The sequence below is a fragment of the Pelophylax lessonae genome (assembly GCF_965119305.1).
Source record: "Pelophylax lessonae genome assembly, chromosome: 6".
In the NCBI taxonomy this organism is placed as follows: Eukaryota; Metazoa; Chordata; class Amphibia; order Anura; family Ranidae; genus Pelophylax; species Pelophylax lessonae.
In genome coordinates this window covers 329,339,733-329,366,485 of record NC_138773.1, presented here as the reverse complement: position 1 = coordinate 329,366,485, position 26,753 = coordinate 329,339,733, and the positions used below count along the sequence as shown (strand labels likewise).

The 26,753-nt window shown below is 49.4% G+C and overlaps 1 protein-coding gene and 1 long non-coding RNA gene across 3 annotated transcripts in view; one reads left to right on the top strand and one right to left on the bottom strand.

Annotated features, from left to right (window-relative positions):
* Positions 1–21,660, bottom strand: part of ZNF148 (zinc finger protein 148) — a 40,959-nt gene extending 19,299 nt beyond the window's left edge. The window contains exons 1-4 of one of the 2 annotated variants that reach the window (XM_082262468.1): positions 21,570–21,660; positions 11,219–11,542; positions 4,541–4,666; positions 2,211–2,334 (exon numbers count right to left, since the gene is read on the bottom strand). In XM_082262468.1, the coding sequence (XP_082118594.1) occupies positions 2,211–2,334; positions 4,541–4,666; positions 11,219–11,527 (559 nt within the window). In that variant the 5' untranslated portion in view covers positions 11,528–11,542; positions 21,570–21,660. The remainder of the gene's footprint in view (positions 1–2,210; positions 2,335–4,540; positions 4,667–11,218; positions 11,543–21,569) is intronic. The other variant, XM_082262469.1, reaches the window with a different exon arrangement.
* The window catches only part of LOC309558134, a 437,057-nt gene that overhangs the window by 123,495 nt on the left and 286,809 nt on the right, over positions 1–26,753 (top strand). The gene's annotated exons all lie outside the window — the stretch shown is intronic.

Genomic DNA, 26,753 nt, shown 5'->3' with positions numbered 1-26,753 from the left:
TATCCCAACATGAAGTGGGGCCCTGGCAGGCACCCTCACCAGACACACCCCCTCCCCAAGGTTCGATCGTTTGGTCCCCGGTGGCACGCTCCACCCCTATCACCAGCTCAACACCCCAAGTTGACCTAAAAAGGTATGTCCACCCCGGGGGGGGGGGGTGAGCAGATGGGGGGCAAGGACCTGCAGAAGACCACCAAGAAAGGGGGAAACGCTGACTGGGATGGTGGGGAGTCCGGGGGTCCGACCAGCCCAGGGAGGGGCCCACGTCCACCTCAAAACCCTTCAGGGGTGGGGGGGACAGCTACTTACCACACCAGGAGCAGGGTGGGCACCGCTCTGGACAGACCACCGCTCCATAATAGTGGGGGGGCTGTCGGCCAGGAGAAACGCTGCGACTCAGGCCGAAGCCAGTTCCTATGCGTCCTCGCGAGGCGTTTAACTCGCAGGCCAGCCCCCGTCTGGTGGGACTATGTCACGGCTGACCTAATGCAGAGCTGAGGCCAGACTGGGGCGACCCTCTGGATCTGATTATCCAATCCGTCGCCCAGTCCGGCAGTTGATTGTAGATCTCACAGAAACAAAATAATAAAAAGAGGAAAAACGTCTCCATTTAAAAAGAAAAAATTGCCAGGACCAGAAATCCCAGCAGGGAAGGCGGTCCTTACTCCTGACTATAACAGGGGGAGGAGCATATTCCCTGGGACCGCCCATAGGCGGAGTCAAGCTTTTTCCTGCCTAGTGTACTACTCCTGTAGGGGGCAGCATAACCCAATGTAGTCGAGAAGATGAGGAGCTGCGTCAGTCAATGAATGAAAAGAGAAAATATCCAGTGAGCGGCAGTTGTGTGGAGGAAAATGCCTTGTTGATTTCAGAGGAGAATGGGTTCCAGATGATAGAAAGACAACAGTAACTGAAATAAGCACTCGTTACATGCAAGGTACGCAGAACACCATCTCTGAACGCACAACACATCCAACCTTGAAGCAGATGGACTACAGCAGCAGAAGACCACACCGGGGGCCACTCCTGTCAGCTAAGAACAGGAAACTGAGGCTACAATTGGCACAGATCACCAACATTGGAGAATAGAAGATTGTCTGCTCTGATGAGTCTGGATTTCAGCTGCGACATTCAGATGGGGGAGGGTCAGAATTTGGTGCATGGATCCATCCTGCCTTCTATCACCGGTTCAGGCTGGTGGTGGTGTAATGGTGTGGGGGAGGAGGAGGGGGGGGGGGTAATGGTTCAGGCTGGGGGTGGTGGTGTAATGGTGTGGGGAAGGAGGGGGGTAATGGTTCAGGCTGGGGGTTTAATGGTGTGGGGGAGGAGGAGGGGGGGCAATGGTTCAGGCTGGTGGTGGTGTAATGGTGTGGGGGAGGAGGGGGGAGTAATGGTTAAGGGTGGTGGTGGTGTAATAGTGTGGGGGAGGAGTGTGGGGGAGGAGAGGGGGGGGCAAAGGTTCAGGCTGTGGTGGTGGTGTAATAGTGTGGGGGAGGAGGGGGGGGGGGCAATGGTTCAGGCTGTGGTGGTGGTGGTGTAATAGTGTGGGGGAGGAGGGGGGGGCAATGGTTCAGGCTGTGGTGGTGGTGGTGTAATAGTGTGGGGGAGGAGGGGGGAGTAATGGTTCAGGCTGTGGTGGTGGTGGTGGTGGTGGTGTAATAGTGTGGGGGAGGAGAGGGGGGGTCATGGTTCAGGCTGTGGTGTAATGGTGTGGGGAGGAGGGGGGGTAACGGTTCAGGCTGGTGGCACATTGCTGGGAGTGCCCCCCTGGTGGCAGTATGTGCACATTACTGGGAGTGCCCCCCCTGGTGGCAGTATGTGCACATTACTGGGAGTGACCCCCCTGGTGGCAGTATGTGCACATTACTGTGAGTGCCCCCCCTGGTGGCAGTATGTGCACATTACTGGGAGTGCCCCCCCTGGTGGCAGTATGTGCACATTACTGGGAGTGCCCCCCCTGGTGGCAGTATGTGTGCACATTACTGGGAGTGCCCCCCTGGTGGCAGTATGTGCACATTACTGGGAGTGCCCCCCCTGGTGGCAGTATGTGCACATTACTGGGAGTGCCCCCCCTGGTGGCAGTATGTGTGCACATTACTGGGAGTGCCCCCCTGGTGGCAGTATGTGCACATTACTGGGAGTGCCCCCCCTGGTGGCAGTATGTGCACATTACTGGGAGTGCCCCCCCTGGTGGCAGTATGGTGTCTCACCTGTGTGGATGAAGACGTGTCTCTGGAGGTGGTAGTTGGTTCGGAAGGCGGCGTTGCAATGCTCACACACGTGACACTTCGGGATCTTCAGGCCCAGAGAACCGTCCTCATTAATAGTCAGGATCTGCTGACACACCAGCAATATTATCTATAAGGATATCGTTCTTCAGCAAAGATCTCCCCCTACAGGACACTTGGGTGTATTGCATATAATCAAAATGCTGGCTCCCCCTACAGGACACTTGGGGGCATTCCTTACGAACATAATGCTGGCTCCCCCAAAGGATACCTGGGTGCATTGCATATAGTCATACTGCTGGCTCCCCCCACAGGAAACCTGGGTGCATTGCATATAATCATAATGCTGGCTCCCCCACAGGATATTTAGGTGCATTGCATATAATCATAATGCCGGCTCCTGCACTTAGGTGCACTGCACATAATCATTACGCTAACTCCCCCCCCCCACAGGACACTTGGGTGCATTGCATATAAACATATTGCTGGATCCCACTACAGGACACTTAGGTGCATTGCATATGATCATAATGCTGGCTCCTGCACTTAGGTGCACTGCATATAGTCATTACGCTAGCTACCCCCACAGGACACTTGGGTGCATTGCATATAATCATAATGCTAGCTCCCCCCACAGGATATTTACGTGCATTGTATATAATTATACTGCTAGCTCCCCCCACAAGATACTTAGGTACATTGAATATAATCATAATGCTGGCTCCCCCCCCCCCTCCCCATAGGACACTTGGGCGCATTGCATATACTGTAGTCATAATGCTGGCTCCCCCCACAGGATACGTGGGTGCATTGCATATGAACATATTTCTAGTCCCCTCCATCCCATAAGATACTTAAATGCATTGCATACAATCATAATGTTGGCTCCCCCCACAGGATATTTGGCTGCATTGCATTTAATTCTACACTATATTCAAAAGTATTGGGACGCCTGCCTTTACACACACATGAACTTTAATGGCATCCCAGTCTTAGTCCGTAGGGTTCAATATTGAGTTGGCTCCGCCCTTTGCAGCTATAACAGCTTCAACTCTTCTGGGAAGGCCGTCCACAAGGTTTAGGAGTGTCTATGGGAATGTTTGACCATTCTTCCAGAAGCGCTTTTGTGAGTTGGATGAGAAGGCCTGGCTCGCAGTCTCCACTAATTCATCCCAAAGGTGATCTATCGGGTTGAGGCCAAGTTCCTCTACCCCAAACTCGCTCATCCATGTCTTTATGGACCTTGCTTTGTGCACTGGTGCACAGTCATGTTGGAACAGAGAGGGGCCATCCGCAAACTCCTCCCACAAAAGTGGGAGCATGAAATTGTCCAAAATGTCTTGGTATGCTGACGCCTTAAGAGTTCCCTTCACTGGAACTAAGGGGCCAAGCCCAACCCCTGGAAACATCACCACACTATAATCCGCCCTCCGCCAAATGATTTGGACCAGTGCACAAAGCAAGGTCCATAAATGGATGAGCGAGTTTGGGGTGAAGGAACATGACTGGCCTGCACAGAGTCCTGACCTCAACCCGATAGATAACCTTTGAGATGAATTAGAGCAGAGACTGCAGGCCAGGCCTTCTTGTCCAACATCAGTGCCTGACCTCACAAATGTGCTTCTGGAAGAATGATCAAACATTCCCATAGACACTCCTAAACCTTGTGGACGGCCTTTCCAGAAGAGTTGAAGCTGTTATAGCTGCAAAGGGTGGGCCAACTCAATATTGAACCCTACGGACTAAGACTGGGATGCTATTAAAGTTCATGTGTGTGTAAAGGCAGGCGTCCCAATACTTTTGACAATATAGTGTATTTCTAGTCCGTCCCTCCCTCCCATAGGACACTTGGGTGCACTGCTTATAATCATAACGCTGGCTCCCCCCGCAGGTCACTTAGATGCACTGCATATAATCATAATGCTGACTCCTCCCATAGGACACTTGGGTGCACTGCATATAATCATAATGCTGACTCCTCCCATAGGACACTTGGGTGCATTGCATATAATCATAATGCTGACTCCTCCCATAGGACACTTGGGTGCATTGCATATAATCATAATGCTGACTCCTCCCATAGGACACTTGGGTGCAATGCATATAATCATAACGCTGGCTCCCCCCGCAGGTCACTTAGATGCACTGCAAATAATCATAATGCTGACTCCTCCCAGGGGACACTAGGGTGCATTGCTTATAAACAAATTTCTGGCTCCCCCCAGAGGTCACGTAGGTGCACTGCATATATTTATATTGCTGGCTCCCCCCACAGGATATCTGAACACATTGCATATAAACATAATGCTGACCTTGGCCGGGGAACGCTGTTTTCTTTTCTTCTTTTTCTGAAGATCTACAGGCCCAGTCAGCTGCACGCTGTCCATCAGACGGGCATCTACTTCTTCTGTGAGCTTGATCTCTTGCTTCACGTGAACCTGTAGAGGGAGAGGGGGGGGGGCAACAAAGCCACATTATAGGGTGTCCATTAACAGGACAGCTCAGCACAACCACAGCTATGCACAATCCAAAACTGGCAGATGCAGCAGATGTGAATGTTTTGCAGGACCTAAATCTGACCTCCAGCATTGCCCTCAGTCTTGCACAGGTGTTCCGGCTCTTCTCCTAGACTGAAACGGCTTCCTCTGATTTCACTGCACACTGTGAGCTTCTCACAATGTGCATCAGAAGCTGCAGCAAGTCAGATAGAGCCCCGCCCCATTTCCCGGCTGGAGAACATCCAGCATTGTCTAGCACTTTCCTCCCCAGCCTGACCATCGCCTTTCACAGTGCACAGCGAGGAGCACTTGGGACAAAGGCTGTCTATGTCTACGGTGATGAACTCTTGGGACACAGTCTGTCCATATAGAATAGTTTTTGGTTGACGTAGCCTTAGAATGCCACAGTGTTGGGCTCTTAGGACACAGATTAAGTAGAACAGGTTTTGGCTGATAGACCCTTAGAAGCCTACAGCAATCAAATCTTGGGACGCAGGCCATCTATGTAGAATCATTTTTGGATGACACAGTGATGATGCAGTGAGGAGCACTTGGGGCAAAGGCTGTCTATATAGAGTGTTTTTTGGTTGACGGACCCTTAGAATGCCATGTTGTTGACCACACAGGTTTGTCGGACAGTTTTTTATTGACAGACACTTCGAATACTGCACCAATCAACTCCTGGGACACCGGCCATCTATGTAGAATGGTTTTTGGGTAATGGACACCTAGATGCCCATAGTGATGGACTCTTGGGACACAGGCTGTCTATGTAGAATGGTTTTTGGGTAATGGACCCCTAGATGCCCATAGTAATGGGCTCCTGGGACACAGGCTGTCTATGTAGGACGGGTTTTGGTTGACAGACTCTTAGAAGCACATGGTGATCATCAACTCTTGAGACACAGACCATCCATGTAGAATGATTTTCGGATGATGGACCCTTAGAAGTCCATGGTGATGGACTCTTGGAACACAGGCTATGTAGAATAGTTTTTAGTTGACGGATCTTTAGAAGGACAATGGTGTTCGGCTCTTAGGACAAAGGTTATGTAAAATATTTTTTGGTTGACAGACCCTTAAAAGACAACAGTAATTAACTATTGGGACAAAAGCTGTCTATATAAAATGATTTTGGTTGATAGACCCTTAGAAGGCCATAGTGGTGGGCTCTTAGGACCAGCTTTGGTTGACAGATCCTTAGCAGTCTAGGGTGATAGACACTTGAGACACAGACCATCTATGTAGAATGTTTTTGTTTCACTTACTTTTAGAAGTCTATGGTGATGGACTATTGTGACACAGGCTGTCTATATAGAATAGTTTTTGGTTGCCAGACCCTTAGAAAGTCATGGCGTTGAGCTCTTAGGACACAGGTTGTAGGACGGTTTTTTGGTGACAGACCCTTAGAATACGGCAGCAATCAACTCTTGGGACACAGGCTGTCTATGTGGAATGATTTTTGGCTGGCAGACCCTTTGAAGTGTGTAGTGATGGACTCTTGGGACACAGGCTGTCTATGTGGAATCGTTTTTGGATAATGGACCCTTAGAAGTCTTTGGTGACGGACTCTTGATACACAGGTTGTCTATGTGGAATGGTTTTTGGATAATGACCTTTTAGAAGTCTATGGGGATGGACTCTTGGGACTCAGGTTGTCTATGTAGAATGATTTTTGGTTGACGGACCCTTAGAATGCCATGGTGTTGGGCTCTAAGGACATAGGCTATGAAGAATGGTTTTTGGTTAACTTACTCTTGTTTTTGGGTAATGGACCCTAGATGCCCATAGTGATGAGCTCTTGGGACACAGGCTGTCTATGTAGGACGGGTTTTGGTTGACAGACTCTTAGAAGAACATGGTGATGATCAACTCTTGAGACACAGACCATCCATGTAGAATGATTTTTGGATGATGGACCCTTAGAAGTCCATGGTGATGGACTCTTGGAACACAGGCTATGTAGAATAGTTTTTGGTTGACGGATCTTTAGAAGGACATGGTGTTGGGCTTAGGACAAAGGTTATGTAAAACATTTTTTGGTTGACAGACCTTAAAAAGACAACAGCAATTAACTATTGGGACAAGAGCTGTCTATGTAAAATGATTTTGATTGATAGACCCTTAGAAGGCCATAGTGGTGGGCTCTTAGGACCAGCTTTGGTTGACAGATCCTTAGCAGTCTAGGGTTATAGACACTTGAGACACAGAGCATCTATGTAGAATGTTTTTTGTTTCATTTACTTTTAGAAGTCTATGGTGATGGACTATTGCGACACAGGCTGTCTATATAGAATAGTTTTTGGTTGCCAGACCCTTAGAAAGTCATGGCGTTGAGCTCTTAGGACACAGGTTGTAGGACGGTTTTTCGGTGACAGACCCTTAGAATACAGCAGCGATCAACTCTTGGGACACAGGCTGTCTATGTGAAATGAGTTTTGGCTTACAGACCCTTAGAAGTGTGGACTCTTGGTACACAGGTTGTCTATGTGGAATAGTTTTTGGATAATGACCTTTTAGAAGTCTATGGTGATGGACTCTTGGGACTCAGGTTGTCTATGTAGAATGATTTTTGGTTGACAGGCCCTTAGAAGGCCATGGTGTTGGGCTCTAAGGACATAGGCTATGAAGAATGGTTTTTGGTTAACTTAATCTTTTAGGTGTACGGTGATAGGCTGTTGGGTCACAGGCCATCTATGTGGAATGGCTTCTGGATAACAGACCCCTAAAAGCTCATGGTGATGGGCTCTTGGGACACATGCTGTCTATGTAGAATAGCTTTTGGCTGACAGACCCTTAGAAGTGCAGAGTCAGGAGCACTTGGGACAAAGGCTCTATATACATAAAATGTTGTTTGTTTGACAGACCCTTAGAAGTCTAGGGTTATGGATTCTTGGGACACAGACAATCTATGTAAAATTTGGTAGAATGTAGGTTTTGGATGGTGATGGGTTCTTAGGACACAGGCTGTCTATGTAGAACGGCTTTGATTGACAGACTCTTAGAAGCACATAGTGATGATGGAATCTTAAGACACAGGCCATTTTCGTAGCATGTTTTTTTGGATAACAGACCCTTGGAAGTACACGATTGGCTCTTGAAACAATGGATGTACGTAGAACTTTTTCGGATGACAAACCCTCATAAGTGTATGATGATGAGCTCCTGGGACACAGGCTGTGTATAGAGAATGGGCTTTGGTTGACAGACACTTAGAAGCACATAGTGATGGACTTATGGGACACAGGTGATATACGTAGAATGGTTTTTAGATGAGTATGGTGATTGGCTCTTGGGACACAGGCTGTCTATGTAGAATGTTTGATTGATGGACCCTTAAGGCCGTACACACGATAAGAAAATCTGAAGGGAAATTTCGTCCGACGACCGATATGTCGATTTTCGGCTTGTTAGTATGGTGCTTTCGACAGCCGACTCCGACTTTTCGGCCGACAAAATCCTGATGTGCAGGCTATAAAATGTTTGTCGTCCGTCAACACAACGTCCGATTTTGGTCTCATTAGTACAGTTTTCCACGGAAAAAAATCTTAAGAGCAAGACTAGGCATGCTCAGAGACGAAAGAACACATACAAATCAATCCAACACATGACATCTCTTCTGAAGTAGAATTCTGTCCTACGGGAAAATTCGTATGAAAATAACCTCTTCACTTTCCACATCAGACTAGCATGCCACAAAAAACGGACGACAGATCGTTCGATAATCTGATCGTGTGTACGGGGCTTTAGGCGTGAATGGTGATGGAGTCTTGGTACATGAGTCATCTATATGGAATGGTTTTGGACAACGAACAGCTAGAAGACAAAGGTGATGGGCTCTTGAGACACAGGCTGTCTAGGCAAAACAGGTCTTAATTGACAGACCCTTAGAAGCACAATGAACAACAGACACAAGCCATCTTCTATGTAGCATATTTTTTTTTGGATGACAAAGCATTAAAAGGGCATGGTGATGGCACTTGGGACACAGGTTGTCCATAAAGAATAGTTTTTGGTTGACGTAGCCTTAGAATGCCCTGATGTTGGACACCAATCAACTCCTGGGGCACCGGCCATCTATGTAGAATGTTTTTTGAGTAATGGACCCCTAGATGCCCATGGTGATGGGCTCTTGGGACACAGGCTGTCTATGTAGAACAGGTTTTGGTTGACAGACTCTTAGATATGTATGGTAATGGGCTCTGGAACACAGAGTGTCTTTGCAGAATAGTTTTTGGTTTATGGACCCTTAGAAGACCATGGTGATGGACTCTTGAGACACAGGCTGTCTATGTAGCATGTTTTAATCGATGACAGACCCTTAGAAGGCCATAGTGATGGGTTCTTTGAAAACAGGGTGTCTAGATAGAATAGTTTTTAGGTGATGGTCCCTTAGAAGACTACGGTGATGGACTTTTGAGACACAGGTAATCTATGGTGATATTTTTTTGGACAACGAAACCCTAGAAGCCCATGGGCTGCCTAGGCAGAAGAGGTCTTGGTTGACAAACCCTTAGAGGCAAATGGCGACAAACAACTGAGACAAAGTCCATTGATGTAGCATATTTCTTTTTGGATGACGGACCCTTAGAAGGGCATAGTGATGGCTCTTGGGACACAGGCTGTCTACGCAGGACAGGTCTTTGTTGACAGACCCTTAGAAGCACATGGCGATGAACTATTGAGACACAGGCCATCAACGTAGAATGTTTTTGGTTGACAGGCTCCTAGATGTGCATTGTGATGACTCTTTGGACAAAGACTGTCTATGTAGACTAGTTTTTGCTTGAGGCTCTTAGCCGTGTATGGAAGATAGGCTCTAGAACACAGGGTATCTATGTAGAATGGTTTTTAGTCTAAGACCAAGGTGATGGACTCTTGGGACACAGGCTGTCTACATAGAATGGTTTTTGGATGTCGGAATCTTGAGAAGACCATGGTGATGGACTCCTGGGACACAGGCTGTCTATGTAGAATGGTTTTGGATGACAGAACCCTTAGACCATGGTGATGGTCTCATGAGACACAGGCTGCCTAAGTAGAATGGTTTTTGGATGATGGAACCTTTTTAGAAGACCATGGCGATGGCCTTTTGGGACACAGGCCATCTATGTAGAATGGTTTTTGGATGACGGAATCTTGAGAAGACCATGGTGATGGTCTCATGAGACACAGGCTGTCTAAGTAGAATGGTTTTTGGATGATGGAACCCTTAAGAAGGCCATGGTGATGGATTCTTGGGACACAGGCTGTCTATGTAGAATGTTTTTTGGATGACAGAACCCTTAGACCATGGTGATAGTCTCATGAGACACAGGCTGTCTAAGTAGAATGGTTTTTGGATGATGGAACCCTTTAGAAGGCCATGGCGATGGCCTTTTGGGACACAGGCTGTCTATGTAGAATGGTTTTTAGTCTAAGAAGACCATGGTGATGGACTATTGGGACACAGGCTGTCTACGTAGAATGGTTTTTGAATGTTGGAATCTTGTGAAGACCACGGTGATGGACTCCTGGGACATAGGCTGTCTAAGTAGAATGTTTTTTGGATGATGGAACCCTTTAGAAGACCATGGTGATGGACTCTTGGGACACAGGCTGTCTATGTAGAATGATTTTTGGATGACGGAACCCCTAGCAGACCATGGTGATGGACTCTTGGACACAGGCTGTTTATGTAGAATGGTTTTTGAATGACAGAACCCTTGGAAGACCATAGTGATGGACTGGAGAATGGATTTTGGATGACCGAACCCTTAGAGGACCATGGTGATGGACTGGAGAATGGTTTTTAGTTGGGTGACTCTTAGATGTATATGGTGATGGAGTCTGGAACACAAGGTGTCTAAGTTGAATGTTTTATGGATGATTAACCCCTAGAAGCCGTGGTAATGGGACAGGACTGTCTATGTAGAACAGTTTTTGGTTGACCTTCGGAAATTGGTGGTCATTCTAGGACACAAGCTGTCTATGTAAAATGGTTTTGGGTAAGAGACCCTTGTAAAGAGCTCTATTTAGAATGTTTTTTAGCTGAATCTCCTGGAGGAAGGAGAAGGTCCCTCCCCTGAATTAGGCAGTCTCTGTAATTTGATCTCTCCTGCTACTCAAATCTATTTCTGCACCATATGTGCAGAATCAGACAAATTTGAAGGTCACCATCTGCTGACCGCAAGTGGTAAACACAAAATACTAACATGCAGCTAAATAAAAATACATAACAATAGTAAAAATATATAAAAATAATAACATAGAAGTTAAAAAATACACAACAAATAGACATTTCTTGTAAAGAATAACTCCATCCACTCCCAGCTGTGAGATCAGGGGGCGGAGTCATGATTCCTTTTCATATTCAGAAATTGGGATTGCAGATCACAGGTCCAATGCCGGAGAACGTTCTCTACGTGGCATAGGGTTGCCCCGCACCCTGCATAAATTTTCAGCATTGGATGGAGTTATCCTTTAAGGAAGCCGTATCTTTATGAAGCTTACTAATTGATAACTATGGAGCAATTCCGAGCGGCGGCTGACCGTGTACTGGAAGGCGGGGGGCAGTAACCTCTCCGGTGAGTCGCCCTCCTCCTCGTCATTCTTCACCGTCTCCTCCTGCACCATCAGTTCGTCCTGTGACATCATCTCCCCGCTACGCCCCTGGGCCACGTCCTGAGCGACCAGGCCGAGACTGGATTCCGCCTGTGACAAGGGGGTGCAGGGCCGCTCAGCCTCCCCCGCCCTGGAAGGTTGCAGGATGGCGGTCTGGCCACATTTAAGGAACCCTTCCAGGTTATTGTCAATGTTCATAATTCATGTGGAGACCTGCGAGAAGGCGGAGGATGGTCACATGGTGTGCTACCCCTCCTCATAATACAGCCTCTACCTATCCCCAACCCATATGATACCTCTCCCCCTCCATAATATATCCTCTAACCACCCCTAACCTATATTATACCTCCCCCTCCTCAAAATATACCCTCTACCCCCCCCCCCATAATATATCCTCTACCCACCCCTAACCTATATTATACCCACCGCCCCAAATATACTCTCTACCTACACCTCTATTATACCCCCCCCCATAATATATCCTCTCCTCACCCCCTAACCTATATTATACCCCCCAAAATAATATATCCACTACCCACCCCTAACCTATATTATACCTCCCCCTCCTCAAAATATACCCTCTACCCCCCCCCCATAATATATCCTCTACTCACCACTAACCTATATTATACCTCCTCCTCCTCAAAATATACCCTCTACCCACCCCCCCCCACCCTATAATATATCTTCTACCCACCCCTAACCTATATTGTACCCACCGCCCCAAATATACTCTCTACCTACCCCTCTATTATACCCCCCCATAATATATCCTCTCCTCACCCCCTAACCTATATTATACCCCCCAAAATAATATATCCACTACCCACCCCTAACCTATATTATACCTCCCCCTCCTCAAAATATACCCTCTACCCCCCCCCCCCCATAATATATCCTCTCCCCACCCCCTAACCTATATTATACCCCCCCCCCAAAAATAATATATCCTCTACCCACCCCTAACCTATATTATACCCCCCAACCCATAATATATCCTCAACCCACCCCTAACCTATTTTTTACCTCTCCTCTCCCCCCCCCCCCCATAATATAGCCTCTACCTACCCCTAAGCTATCCTATAATATACCCCCTCACTAATAATATATCCTGTAACCACCCCTAACCTATATTATACTCCCCCCCATATTAAATCTTCTCCCCACCCCTAACCTATATTATACCCCCCATCCCTAATCTATATCATACCCCCCCACACACAAATATGTCCTCTACCTACCCCTAACCTATATTATACCACCCCCCCAACAGATAATAATGGGATTTTTGACTTAACGTAAAATACATTTCTCTGATGTTCAGTGGGTTATACTGCCCCCTACAGGAGTAGGACACTAGGCAGAAAAAAAAGTCTGGCTACGCCTATGGGCAGTCCCAGGGGGTATACTCCCCCTCTCTGCTATAGGTACTCAGTTTTGTTACAAGCAGTGTCAGGAGAATTACAATTCCACAGAAGGATGGGAGCTGTGTCCACCAATGAACATCAGAGAAATGGATTTTACGAAAAGTCAAAAATCCCATTTTCTTTTTTGTTCATTGACAGACACAGCTCCTGATCTTCATAACCATTAGGGCGTCCCAAAAAAATGTTAAACACGAGTGGGAACAGCAAAACATTCCCAAGACTAAAAACCGTAGCCAGCCAGGCATCAGGGGCTTAACCAAAACAACTGGAGCCCACCTGAAAAAAACAATACACTCTCAAAGAAGACCAAGTCCTCTAAACAGCAGTCTGCAAAACCTTGCGGCCAAAAGAGGCATCGGCAGATGCCAACACATCCACTTTATAGAACTTTGTGAAAATGTGCACCGATGACCAGGCGGCCGCCTTGCAAAACTGCGTCACCGACCCCTGATGACGGAAGGCCCAGGAGGCACTGAGCGCCCAAGCAGAATGCACCTTGATAAGAAAAAGAGGAGCCTGACCCCTGATGGAATAGGCATGAAACACCGTCTATCTGATCCATCTGGGAATGGTCGCAGAGGAAGCGGAAAACCCTGTCCGAGACCCATCCTTAAGAGCAAATAGTAGGACTGACTTCCTAAAAAACTCCATAGCTGCCAGGTACACCTTAATTGCCCAAACCACATTCAAGGCATGTAAGGCAATTTCCTTAGGATGTTATAGCCAGGGACACAGGGAAGGCAACACAATGTCTTCCATTCAAATAGAAATCAGAGACAACCTTTGGAAGGAATGACGGACAGGGGCGAAGTACCACCTAATTTCTGTGAACCACCAAGTAAGGTGAACGACAGGATAACGCCTCCAGTCAACACAATGTCTTCATTCCCACCTTCTGAGACAGTGTAAACAAAGGAATCTCCCGAAAATTCTCAAAGGTAAACTTCTGGGGGACTGAAAGCACCAAATTAGGGTCCCAAGGCAGCAATGGAGACCGCACTGGAGGAACCAAATGGCGAACACCCTAAAGAAAGGTACGCACCAGGGGGTGTGTAGCCAAGGGTCGTTGAAAGAAGACCGCCAAAGCGAACACCTGGCCTTTGATGGTTCTCAAGGCCAATTTTTGTTCAACCCCCCATGAAGAAAGGGCAAAATCCGAGCCACCAAGAAGGAGCGAGGATGAACCCCAAGGGACTTACACCAAGCGAAGTACGTTTTCCTTGTACGATGGTAAATCTTCCTAGAAGTAGATTTCCTAGCTTTTAACAGCGTTGGAATCATAGATTTAGACCAACCCCTATCCTTCAGTACCTGGCTTTTAAAAGCCAAGCCGTCAAAGCCAGCAGCTGTAGAGTTGAAGATTGGCCCTTGGGACAGCCGATTCTCCCTGAGAGGAAGCTTCCAAGGAACGTCGGCGACCAGCGGCACCAGATCGGCGTACCAAGCCCAGCGAGGCCAGTCTGGGGCCACTAGTGCCTCGTTTCCACTGAGCGCATCGGTTCAGGTCGGTACGGTACGCTAATTTGAGTGTTTCCATTATGAAAGTGGCCCGTACAACCGAGCCAAACCGCACCATTCCTGGTCCTGCTTCAGATGTAGGGCCATAGGAAATGGTACGGTACGGTTAGGGCGGAGATACTGGCATCACACAATAGAGTCCACTGATTGGCGGACAGGAAACCACCAAAGCTCACGTCAAATGAAAGAGCAAAACAAACACCTCATTTGGTGTAAACCCCCGCATGGACCCTGGTGGCCCGACTTGCAGTGGAAACGCTCACCTGAATAGACCGGACCATTCTAACCCTTCCAAACTGTACCGACCCGAACCGTTCCGCTCAGTGGAAACGAGGCATACGATGACCGGAATACCTTCTGCCTTGTTCCTGCGTAGAAGTCTTGGCAGAAGCTTGAGAGGAGGGAAGTCTTAAATCAGACAATACTGACCCCGTGGGGCCACCAGCGCGTCTGTGGCGACCGCCAGTGTATCCAGTGATCGTGCCACGAACCTCTGCACCTTTCTGTTGAGCCAAGACGCCAATAGATCCACCTTGGAGGTGCCCCACTGGAGACAACTGATGAAACCCCTCCGGATGAAGAGACCATTCCCCCTGGTCCAACACCTGCTGACTGAGGTAATCCACCTGCCAGTTTTCCACTCCGGGAATGTGTATGACGGAAAGGGCTGGAACGCACGTTCTGCCCACCTGAGAATGCTAGCTACCTCCAGAGCTGCCAGAAAACTTCTTGTGCCCCCTTGGTGATTGACATAAGCCACGGCTGTGGCATTGTCTGATTGAATGCGCACTGGACATAATTGGAGATGATCCGTCCAATGTTCCAGGAAGAGTCTGATCGCTCCGAGCTCCAGGATATTGATCAGTAGTCCGGAGACTCTGGGTACTCTTCCCCCCTGTGAGACCTTTAATGATGTCATCCAGGGTAGCTCCAAACAGGCGATCTCCTTCAAAAGGAAAGATCAGTCAAGGCCTTTTTAGAAGTCTGGTCTGCAGACCATCATTTGAGCCAAAAGACACGCCGAAGGACCAATGTCGAAACAGAGAGCAGAGCCACTAGGGGAGCCGCATCCAAAGAGGCATGACAGAAAACTGCAGCCCTCGGACCAGCTGAGGCGGGGGGGGGGGGGCTGCTCCCCCTCCAGGTCATGGCGCAGCAGCTTAGCCCATTCGGTCAGAGTCTACGACACCAGGGCAATGGTGAATATCGTCAGCCTCAGTGCCGAACCACCCAGGGTGTACATATTGTGAGCCACAGCCTCCGCCTTCCTGTCAGCCGGGTCCTTAAAGGCCAGGGATTGTTCAACCGGAATCATGGTTGCCTTGTTTAATCTGGAAACTGGAGTGTCCACCACCAGTGGAACAGTCCACTTCTTAAGAAGGGACTCCTTATAGGGGTATCGTCTAGCAAAGCGCTTAGGGACCCCAAGGGGACGCTTTGGTCGTCCCCACTCTGTAGTGACAATTTTGTCAAAATAGGAGGGGAAAGGTTGCACCTTTGTCGCTTTGGGTGGTTTGTGAGTGCCAGAGGTGGCCTGCTCCTCCGCCGCAGCTTCAGCCTCCATCTTTAAGGTCTCATGCACAGATACAATCAGTGCATCCCCCAGCGCCTTGTCGTGCGCTGTTGCATGGAGCTGAGGTCTACGTGGGCTCGCTGGCCAGACTGGGGTGACCACTGGATCTAGATTATCCAGCCCGTTGCCCAGTCTGGCTGAGGATTCAGAGCGCGTGGTCGCAAATCCATGCAGGGTGACCCACATCCACAGCGGCCGAATCAGTTTCAGGATCTGAGGGGACAGATGAGGCAGGGGAAAGCGGGGGGGTGGGGGGGGGCGGGTGTCAGTTTGCCCAAAAGCCAACTCCACCGGGGACACCAAGGACTCCAGGACCACTGTCAGTGCATCGATGAAGGGTTGGGACCGGGAGGGTGGGGAAATGTGCTCTAAAAGACTCTGAGTCACCAGGGGGAACCCCACAAAAAAGTGTAACACTACTAAGGGACACCGCTCTGGCAGCACACCCGGTTGTCAGTCACAGAGCCCCAATTAATCCTCAGCAGAGAGGGAGAGGAACCCACCGGACTAACCACCCCGCAGAAACCAAGTACCGCAGCCACCTGGAGGATCTGCACTGCACGTACGACGATAAGGAAAGGATCCAGGAGTCAGCACCAGGGGATGAGGAGGGGCTCCCATCGCTAAAATCGCTGCCCATAGGGCTCCACTGTCAAGGCCGCCGCAGTTTTTTATGGCAAACCACCACAAGATGACCGCCGGACTACACAAACATGGCCGCCATTTATTGCAGCACAAAGACTACTAGAAAATGGCGGCCCTGCACGGCACCACAAGGCTCCCAGGGATCCCTAGGCCTCAGGACAGGCACAGGCAGGACGGACGGACGGGGGGGGGGCACCAGGTACAAACTCCATTTCCCTCCAGCACAGCTGATCGTCTGGTGGCATACCCCCCTGCCCCCATCGCCAGCACAGTGCCCTGCCCCCACCCTGGGAGGTGTACCAGACCACCCACATAGCCCCTGCATTAGTGGAGGGGGGGTAGGATGGGGGGACAGGTGAGGGGGGTGCCTAAGGGGAAGGAGGGGAACCCAGGTGTCCGACCGTCCTATGGAGGGGCCCACGTCCACCTCAAAACCCTCCAGGGGGAGAGGGGGGACAGCTCCTCACCATACCAGGAACCAGGCGGGCACCGCTCCAGACAGAACCCCCTAGCCATAAAAATGGGGGGCTGTCGGCCAGGAGGAATGCTGCAAATCGGGCCGAGACCCGGTCATATGCGACCTTGTGAGGCGTTTAACTTGCAGGCCAGCCCCTGTCCGGTGAGGCTATGTCCCAATAGACCTAGCATGGAGCGGAGGTCTGCGTGCGCTCGCTGGCCAGACTGGGGGTGACCACTGGATCTAGAAGGATTGTCCAGCCCGTTGCCCAGTCTGGCTGGGTACCTATAACAGGGAGAGGGAGAATACCCCCCGGAACTGCCCATAGGTGTAGCCAGACTTTTTTTCTGCCTAGTGTCCGACTCCTGAAGGGGGCAGTATAACCCAATGGTTAAGAATACCAGGAGCTGTGTCCATCAATGAACGAAAGAGAAATATCCTCTCCCCCCCCCCCCAATATAATACACTCTACCCACCCCCTAATCTATTCTAGACCTCCCCTTCCCCCATAATATAGCCTCTACCTACCCCTAAGCTATCCTAGATTATACCCCCCCCCCCACCAATAATATATCCTCTCCCCACCCCTAACGTATAATATACCTTCTCTCCCCCTTCCCCCCATAATATATCCTTTCCCCACCCCTAATCTTTATTATACCCCTCCCCCCTCCAAATCTGGTGTTGGGTCAGGTAGGGCAGTACATGAGAGTGTATGGAGGAGTATGGGGGGCAGTAAGGGGTGTGTGTGGAGGGTCACAATTTTTTGGTTTTGGGGTAGGCATGGCAGTATGTGGGGGGGGGGAGGGGTATGTTGTGTATGGCGTGCAGGGAGTAGAATGGAGCAGTATAGGGGTATGAGGTATATGGAGGGTGCAGTGAGGTGCATTGGAAGGGGGGGCAGTTATGTGGTGTTGGGGTAGGTGGGGTAGTATGGGTAGGTAGTAGGGGGTAGTGAGGTGTATGTGTGGGTTATATTGTGTATGGGGTGGAAAGTTGTGTGGTGTTGGGGGAGTATAGAGGGACAGTAAGTGGGGGGGGGGGGTATAGTGTGGGGCAGACAGTACTGGGTATGAGGTATATGGAGGGTGCAGTGAGGTGCATTGGAATGGGGGGGGGGCAGGTATGTGTGGGTTATGTGTATGGGGGGGCAGTTATGTGGTGATGGGGTAGGTAGGGTAGTATGGGTCGGTAGTAGGGGGTAGTGAGGTGTATGTGTGGGATATATTGTGTATGGGGGGGGCAGTTATGTGGTGTTGGGGGAGTATAGGGGGGCAGTAAGTGGGGGGGGGGGGGTATAGTTGGGGCAGATAGTATTGGGGTATGAGGTAGAGCCGCACGATTAATCGTTTTCAATCTTTTATGTCGCACCGGATTTGCGGTCTTTCAAACGCAATTTTTTGGGACAAAATTCACTTTTATGAATGAAATAAAAGGAAGCGGTAAAGTTACCCCAATATTTGTATGATGGGAAAAGTCACCCCGAGAATCAGGATTTTTATTCTAAGCAAAAAAATTGTGGTTCTCATTTTATCTGGAATCGTACAGCTCTAGTATGAGGTATACAGCTCTAGTATGAGGTATACAGCTCTAGTATGAGGTACGCAGCTCTAGTATGAGGTACGCAGCTCTAGTATGAGGTACGCAGCTCTAGTATGAGGTACGCAGCTCTAGTATGAGGTACGCAGCTCTAGCATGAGGTACGCAGCTCTAGTATGAGGTACGCAGCTCTAGTATGAGGTACGCAGCTCTAGTATGAGGTACGCAGCTCTTGTATGAGGTACGCAGCTCTAGTATGAGGTATGCAGCTCTAGTATACAGCTCTAGTATGAGGTATGCAGCTCTAGTATGAGGTATGCAGCTCTAGTATGAGGTATGCAGCTCTAGTATGAGGTACGCAGCTCTTGTATGAGGTATGCAGCTCTAGTATGAGGTACGCAGCTCTTGTATGAGGTACGCAGCTCTAGTATGAGGTATGCAGCTCTAGTATACAGCTCTAGTATGAGGTATGCAGCTCTAGTATGAGGTATGCAGCTCTAGTATGAGGTATGCAGCTCTAGTATGAGGTACGCAGCTCTAGTATGAGGTATGCAGCTCTAGTATACAGCTCTAGTATGAGGTATGCAGCTCTAGTATGAGGTATGCAGCTCTAGTATGAGGTACGCAGCTCTTGTATGAGGTATACAGCTCTAGTATGAGGTATGCAGCTCTAGTATGAGGTATGCAGCTCTAGTATGAGGTATGCAGCTCTAGTATGAGGTATACAGCTCTAGTATGAGGTATGCAGCTCTAGTATGAGGTATGCAGCTCTAGTATGAGGTACGCAGCTCTAGTATGAGGTACGCAGCTCTAGTATGAGGTACGCAGCTCTAGTATGAGGTACGCAGCTCTAGTATGAGGTACGCAGCTCTAGTATGAGGTATGCAGCTCTAGTATACAGCTCTAGTATGAGGTATGCAGCTCTAGTATGAGGTATGCAGCTCTAGTATGAGGTACGCAGCTCTAGTATGAGGTACGCAGCTCTAGTATGAGGTACGCAGCTCTAGTATGAGGTACGCAGCTCTAGTATGAGGTATGCAGCTCTAGTATACAGCTCTAGTATGAGGTATGCAGCTCTAGTATGAGGTACGCAGCTCTAGTATGAGGTATGCAGCTCTAGTATGAGGTACGCAGCTCTAGTATGAGGTACGCAGCTCTAGTATGAGGTATGCAGCTCTAGTATGAGGTACGCAGCTCTAGTATGAGGTATGCAGCTCTAGTATGAGGTATGCAGCTCTAGTATGAGGTACGCAGCTCTAGTATGAGGTATGCAGCTCTAGTATGAGGTATGCAGCTCTAGTATGAGGTACGCAGCTCTAGTATGAGGTACGCAGCTCTAGTATGAGGTATGCAGCTCTAGTATGAGGTACGCAGCTCTAGTATGAGGTATGCAGCTCTAGTATGAGGTATACAGCAGTGCAGTAAATATTGGGGGGGGGGCAGATATCAGGTGTCGGGTAGGTAGGGCAGTATGTGGGGTGGATATAATGTGGGGCAGACAGTATTGGGGTATGCAGTATACAGTGACAGTATATGGGGGGGGGGGTAGATTTAAATATGGGGCAGAGGGGAATATGTGAGAGGTAATGTTTGGTATGGGGGGGGCAGTATGTAGGGGGGTACGGGGTGTACAGGAGGGCAGTGAGGTCTATGGGGGGGGCAGTTATTTGGTTTTGGGGGTGCATTAATTTGGACAGTATATTTGGGTATGTAGCAGTGTAGTGAGGGGGTAGTAAGGTGTATGGGGGGGGGGGTCAGATATTGGGGTTTCGAGGTAGGTAGGTCTGGAGGTGTGGTGAGCAGGGTTTGTACCCCAGAGGGTTATTATTGGGTCAGGGGGCAGAATTGGGGTATAAGGTATACGGGGGATGATTATGAGATGTTGGAGGGGGGGGTAAGTCAGGTCAGCATGTGGGGGTATATTGAATATGGGGGGGCAGTTATGAGGTGTTTGGGGGGAGGGAGGGGAGGTCAGTATGCAGGGGGTATGATGTAAATGAGGGGGGCAGTTATGATGTGTTGGGGGTTGGTAAGTGGGGGGTATTATGGGTCGGGGGGGTCAGTACAGAAGTACTGGGATGTATGGGGGGTAGGTTGGTAAGTGGGGGGTATTATGGGGTCGGGGGGAGGGGGAAGTACAGAGGTATTCGGATGTATGGGGGGCAGTAGGTTAGTAAGTGGGAGGTATCATGGGGTGGAGGGGCAGTACAGAAGTATTGGGGTGTATGGGGGTTAGGTCCATAAGTGGGGGGTATTATGGGGAGGGGGGGAGGAAGTACAGAAGTATTGGGGTGTAAAAGGGGGTAGGTCGGTAAGAGGGGGGTATTATGGGGTCGGGGGGGTCAGTAAAGAGATAATGGGGTGTATGGGGGGTAGGTCGGTAAGTGGGGGGTATTATGGGGTCGGGGGCAGTGGAGAGGTATTGGGGCGGTAGGTGGGTAAGTGGGGGGTATTATAGGATTGGGGGGGTCAGTACAGAAGTATTGGGGGGTATGGGGGGGTCATTAGAGAAGTATTGGGGGGTATTATGAGGTTGGGGTGCAGTACATTAGTATTGGGGTGTATGGGGGGTGGTTGGGTAAGTGGGGGACAGTATGGGGTCAGGGGGGCAGTACATTAGTATTGGGGTATATGGAGCAGTAGGTGGGTAAGTGGGGGGTATTATAGGATTGGGGGGGTCAGTACTGAAGTATTGGGGGGTATTATGAGGTTGGGGGGCAGTACATTAGTATTGGGGTGTATGGGGGGGGTAGGTCGGTGAGTGGGGGGTATTATGGGGTGGGGGGTAGTGGAGAGGTATTGGGGTGTATGGGGGATCAGTAGAGAAGTATTGGGGGACAGTATGGGTTCGGGGGGGGGCAGTACATTAGTATTGGGGTATATGGGGGGTCATTAGAGAAGTATTGGGGGGTATTATGAGGTTGGGGGGCAGTACATTAGTATTGGGGTATATGGGGGGGCAGTAATTCGGTGTTTGGGGGGGTAAGTCGGTCTGGGGGCGGGATATGAGCGGTAGGTACCCCGGGGGGTATTATAAGGTCCGGGGGGGTCAGTAGAAGTTCCCCCGGGGGGGTCTCTCACCCTCCTCCCCCCTCTCCCGGGATCCGGCGCTTCTTCCTCCCCCACCGGAACCGGAGACAGGGCGGCCGGGCGCGGGGAATGCCGGGAGGAGGGGGCGGAGCTGGAAGGGGAGGACCTGTGTTGTGACGTCACCTGCGCTGACCGCTGCTGATATCGAACGCTGCGATATTCTAATAGTGATCGGTGCCCACAGGGGGTGTCCCCGGCAGGGGTGGGAGGGGGGTTCACCTGACTGATCCCCCGATACATAAATCTCAGAATAGAATTCCACTTTATAATATTTTATCATTTATTATCATCTCCTGGGATGAGATCTGATTGGTTATCATGGAAATCATAATCTTTCAATCAGAAGAAGAACCCCCATCCCTGTGCTGAGTTCCCGGGTCTGTACACCCGCTGTGCCCATTATGAGGGGTCCCCACCATCCCTGTGCTGAGTTCCCGGGTCTGTACCCCCGCTGTGCCCATTATGAGGGGTTAATTTTGTTTATTGAAAATTCTTACAAACAACAACTTATATACAATAAAACCATAATAAATAAATTAATAAATAAAATATTTACAAAATAATTGAATATAACGATACAAAACAAGAACATAATAAATAAACCAAATTGCGCACAGCATAAACCCTACGAGAGAGCCAGACTAAGGAACATCACCGTCACCATGCATGGAGCCTTTTATCAAAATTATATTTTATCTGAAAATCTAGGGGAGTGAAGCAAGGACAGAAAGAAAAGCCGCACCCCGAGATCAACAGGCAGCAGCTACAGAGTCCTGATATTCCTCCACGCCTTTATCCAGGCCTCCTGCTGCCACCTGTCTTTCTCAAGACCCCGAATCTTCCCAACCTCACCCAGGATGTTCTGCACCACCACCTCAACAGGAAGGACTTTACCCCATAAGGATTCCTGGCACTGTGCACTCCACGTGAAATAACGGACTACTAGACTAACTAAAAAAAAGTGTTTCCAAATCATAATCCCGGAGAGTCTGGAATGCCCCATACACCCACTCTGCATAACTCATATGGGGGAGGAAGGGTACACTCAGAGCCCTCCCTACCCTCTTGTACACCTCTATATTAAAAGGGCACTGAAGCAGAAAATGTTGCAAGGACTCCCCCGCTCCTCCACACTCTACTCTCGGGCAGCCCCAATCACTCATAGAAAGAAACTTCAGGTTGCCCTTCACATATAGTTTTCCATGGAAAGCGAGCCAAGCCTGATCCCTAAACTTCATTGGGATTCTCTCCAAATTAATCAAACGCAAACCCTCCCCCAAAACCAGGCTTGGGTAATCCCTTAAGGCCAGTGGTTCGCAAAAAACAGAGCTCATGATCCGCTTCTCGAGAAGTTTCCTTGGAAGAGATCTGACCTCCCCTGCCGTTACTTGCCACTGCCGAAGTATTTTCAAACACGGGGCAACATAAGTCGGGAGCCTATCATGCTTGACCCTCAGGCTTTTCACTGACCCACCATTTTCCCAGTTTCGCAGAAAGGGCCTAAACCAGGACTGGAAAATACCCACCCACCCAGGCGGTCTCTCTGCCAACATGTTACCCAGGTTGTACTTTACAAACATCAGAGAGAAAAAGACTACAGGGTTGATCATTCCTAGACCACCCTCCCGCCTAGGAAGATAAGTCACACTCCTTTTGACAAGGTTTATTCTGTTCCCCCATAACAGCTGGAAGAAACAACTATAGATCCTGGTATAGAGAGACACTGGCAAAACACAGACAAAACTGACATACAGAAAAATTGGAATCAGGTAACCTTTGATCAGATCAACCTTTTCCCTTAAGGAAAACCGCCAACTTTTCCAGCTCGCCACCTTGGCATTGGCATTCTCCAGCCTGTTCACCCAATTTGCATGACCTGGGCCAAATTCAATGCCTAGAACTCTAATTTTTTGTTGGGGCTCCGGGAAGTCATCCGGGAGAACAAAGCTCTCGCCTTCCACGCCCATCCAGAAAGCTTCACACTTGTCCTGGTTGACCTTTGAACCTGATGCTTCCGCATACTGCCTTGTCACTGAGAACACCTCCTGCGCTTCCACAGTCCCAGAGACAAAAACAGAAACGTCATCAGCATAAGCCACAACCTTCAAAGGAGGCTCACCAGTGATGCCCAAAGGTACCCCACACAATGGTCCACTCTCTAGCCTTCTAATGAAGGGGTCGATTGCAAACGCATATAGCAGAGGACTCAAAGGACACCCCTGACGCACACCTGAGCCAACCACAAAGGGCTGCCCTGCCCAACCCAACCATTAACCAGAGGAAAGCTTTCAGCCCCTTTGTACAAAATCTTGAGCCAATCAATGAAACCCCCCTCCAGGCCATACTTGCCAAAAAGGAGCCATAGGTACTCATGATTAACCCTATCAAAGGCCTTAGCCTGATCCAATGTCAGCAGATATTTACCCCAACCAGCAGCCCTACAACGCCCCAAGGCCTCCCCGGACAGCTAACACAGCTGAGAAAGTGCTTCTACCCTGGTCCGAGCAGTGCTGGTGATGGGATAACAAATCGCCTGCCACTGATGATAATCGCCAGAAAAAAATATTTTCCAGTATCTTTCTATCGACATTAAGAAGGCTAATGGGGCGCCAATTCTCAATCATCGAAGGATCTTTGCCCTTTGACAGAAGAATCACTGCAGATTGCCTCATGGAAGGAGGGAGAGAACCCTCATGCAAACAGCCATTAAAAACCTCCGCAAGGTGTGAAGCCAGGATCGTCTTAAAACATTTATAAAATTTGGCTGTCAAACCATCTGGCCCTGGCCTTTTCCTGATGGCTAGTTTATCAATTGCCTGGATCACCTCATCTGCAGTGATTTCATCTGTCAAATTCATCAAAGGAACAATATTTTCCAGACCTGGTGTAGAGTCCAAAAAACTCAACATCCCTGCCCGATCAAGATTCCTTCCTCCCAGGAGATTGGCATAGTAACCTGACGACCTCCAGGATCCCTGACCTAGACTTCGTCAGAGAGCCCGTACTGTCCTTCAGGCCATTGACCGTCTTAACTGCTACGCTCTGTTTACAATTCTGGTAAGGGTCAGGCGAATGGTATTTCCCAAAGTCCCTTTTCTGAACCAAAGAGGCGTGCCGGTTATATTGATGTCTCCTCAGGAGGAGCTTCACCTCAGAGATCGCCCCAGAAGCTCCTCCATTCGAAACAAGGCGGTCAAGTTTCCTCCACAAACGCTGGTAGGTGATATACTTATCTTGCTTTATAAGCTCCCACCATTCTGACTTACTGTTACAAAAGTCTAGGATAGTTACCTGTGCCTGAAAAAATTCCTCAAAGGATTGTCTTACTTCCTCGTCATCCAAGAGGGCCGAATTCAATCTCCAGATACCCCTCCCCCTAGGTGGCACACCTGAGGCATTCAGAGTCACAGATAGAATACAATGATCGGAAAACTCCACTGCCCGACACACGAGGGCTGAAAAAGTAGAGTCCCCCTTTAAAAAACCTATCTATCCTACTCTGACTATTACCTCGCTGAAAAGTGAACCCCGTGCTGTCTGGGCAGCGCTTAATGTGCACATCTACCAGACCTGCTTCCCTAACCATTGCATTCAGGAAAAGGCTGTCATAGCCCAGCTTATCTCTGAAACCTCTCCTGTCTTTAGGCCTAGTAATGGTGTTGAAGTCACCTCCAAAGATAACCTGCTGAGCCGTAAAAAGAAAAGGCTTAATCTTTGTAAAGAGGCATTTCCTGTCCCATTTTGTCTGGGGACCATAGATGTTAATCAGGCGCAGGTCCTGCCCCCTCACAGAGACATCCAAAATTATGCATCTCCCAATCTCTACCTCAATTACCCGTCGGCATGTTACCATACCGGAAAAAAGGACCGCGACCCCGCTGTAAGGCTCGGCCGCAAGAGACCCAAAAGAGGGACCACGCTTCCACTCCTTCTTTGCCAGACGTATATCAGCCAGACTACTGAGATGGGTCTCTTGCAAGAACAAAATGTCAGCATCAAACTAGCTGAGCAAAAATAAGGCCATATGACGAGCACTCACTGATTTTATGCTGGCAACATTAATGGTTACCACTTTTAACGGAGTGGGAACTGCCATTAGGATAATTGAGGCAGCCGTTTCTTAGGCTGACTACTCTCTCTCCCTGGAGAACCAATGCGCTTCAATGCACCCTGGGACTCATCATCCATAGAAGATTCTGTACTCAACGAGTCCCATTCATCCTCATCATCTGACAGGACCCCAAACTTATTTGCTTAAGGCAAAACGTTAGGACTTTGGGTAACTGAACACCTTTTTGCCCTTCCTCCTTTTCTCCACCAACCATTCCACATCATCCTTGGACAAATCAGAACAGTTTCCCCACTCTTACTCCCCCCCCCCCCACACTTTCCCTTACCTTATCTGCCACCAGGCCAGCCTTTTCACCATTTTCCGCACTCCTCTGCACCCCATGGTTCCTAATAGGAGCCCTGCAATGTCGGGGGGGGGGGGGACTGGCACTGCACTTGATGCCCCTGTATCAGCACCTTTTGCCGCCTCTGCAATTTTGGAAGTCAGACACAGAAGGATTGGACACATTCTCGGTAACTGATACCTTACATACAGACTGGGAGGACACTGACACACTAGGCAAAGGCACAGATTGGGGCACCACAGACTGGGAAGACACTGACACACTGGGCATGGGACAGACTAGGGCACCACAGACTGGGAAGACACTGACACACTAGGCAAATGCACAGACTGGGGCACCACAGACTGGGAAGACACAGGCACACTGGGCATGGGACAGACTAGGGCACCACAGACTGGGAAGACACTGACACACTGGGCAAACGCACAGACTGGGGCACCACAGACTGGGAAGACACAGGCACACTGGGCATTGGCACAGACTGGGGCACCACAGACTGGGAAGACACAGGCACACTGGGCAAACGCACAGTCTGGGGCACCACAGACTGGTAAGATACAGGCACACTGGGCAAACGCACAGACTGGTGCACCACAGACTGGGAAGACACAGGCACACTGGGCAAACGCACAGTCTGGGGCACCACAGACTGGGAAGACACAGGCACACTGGGCATGGGACAGACTAGGGCACCACAGACTGGGAAGACACTGACACACTAGGCAAACGCACAGTCTGGGGCACCACAGACTGGTAAGAT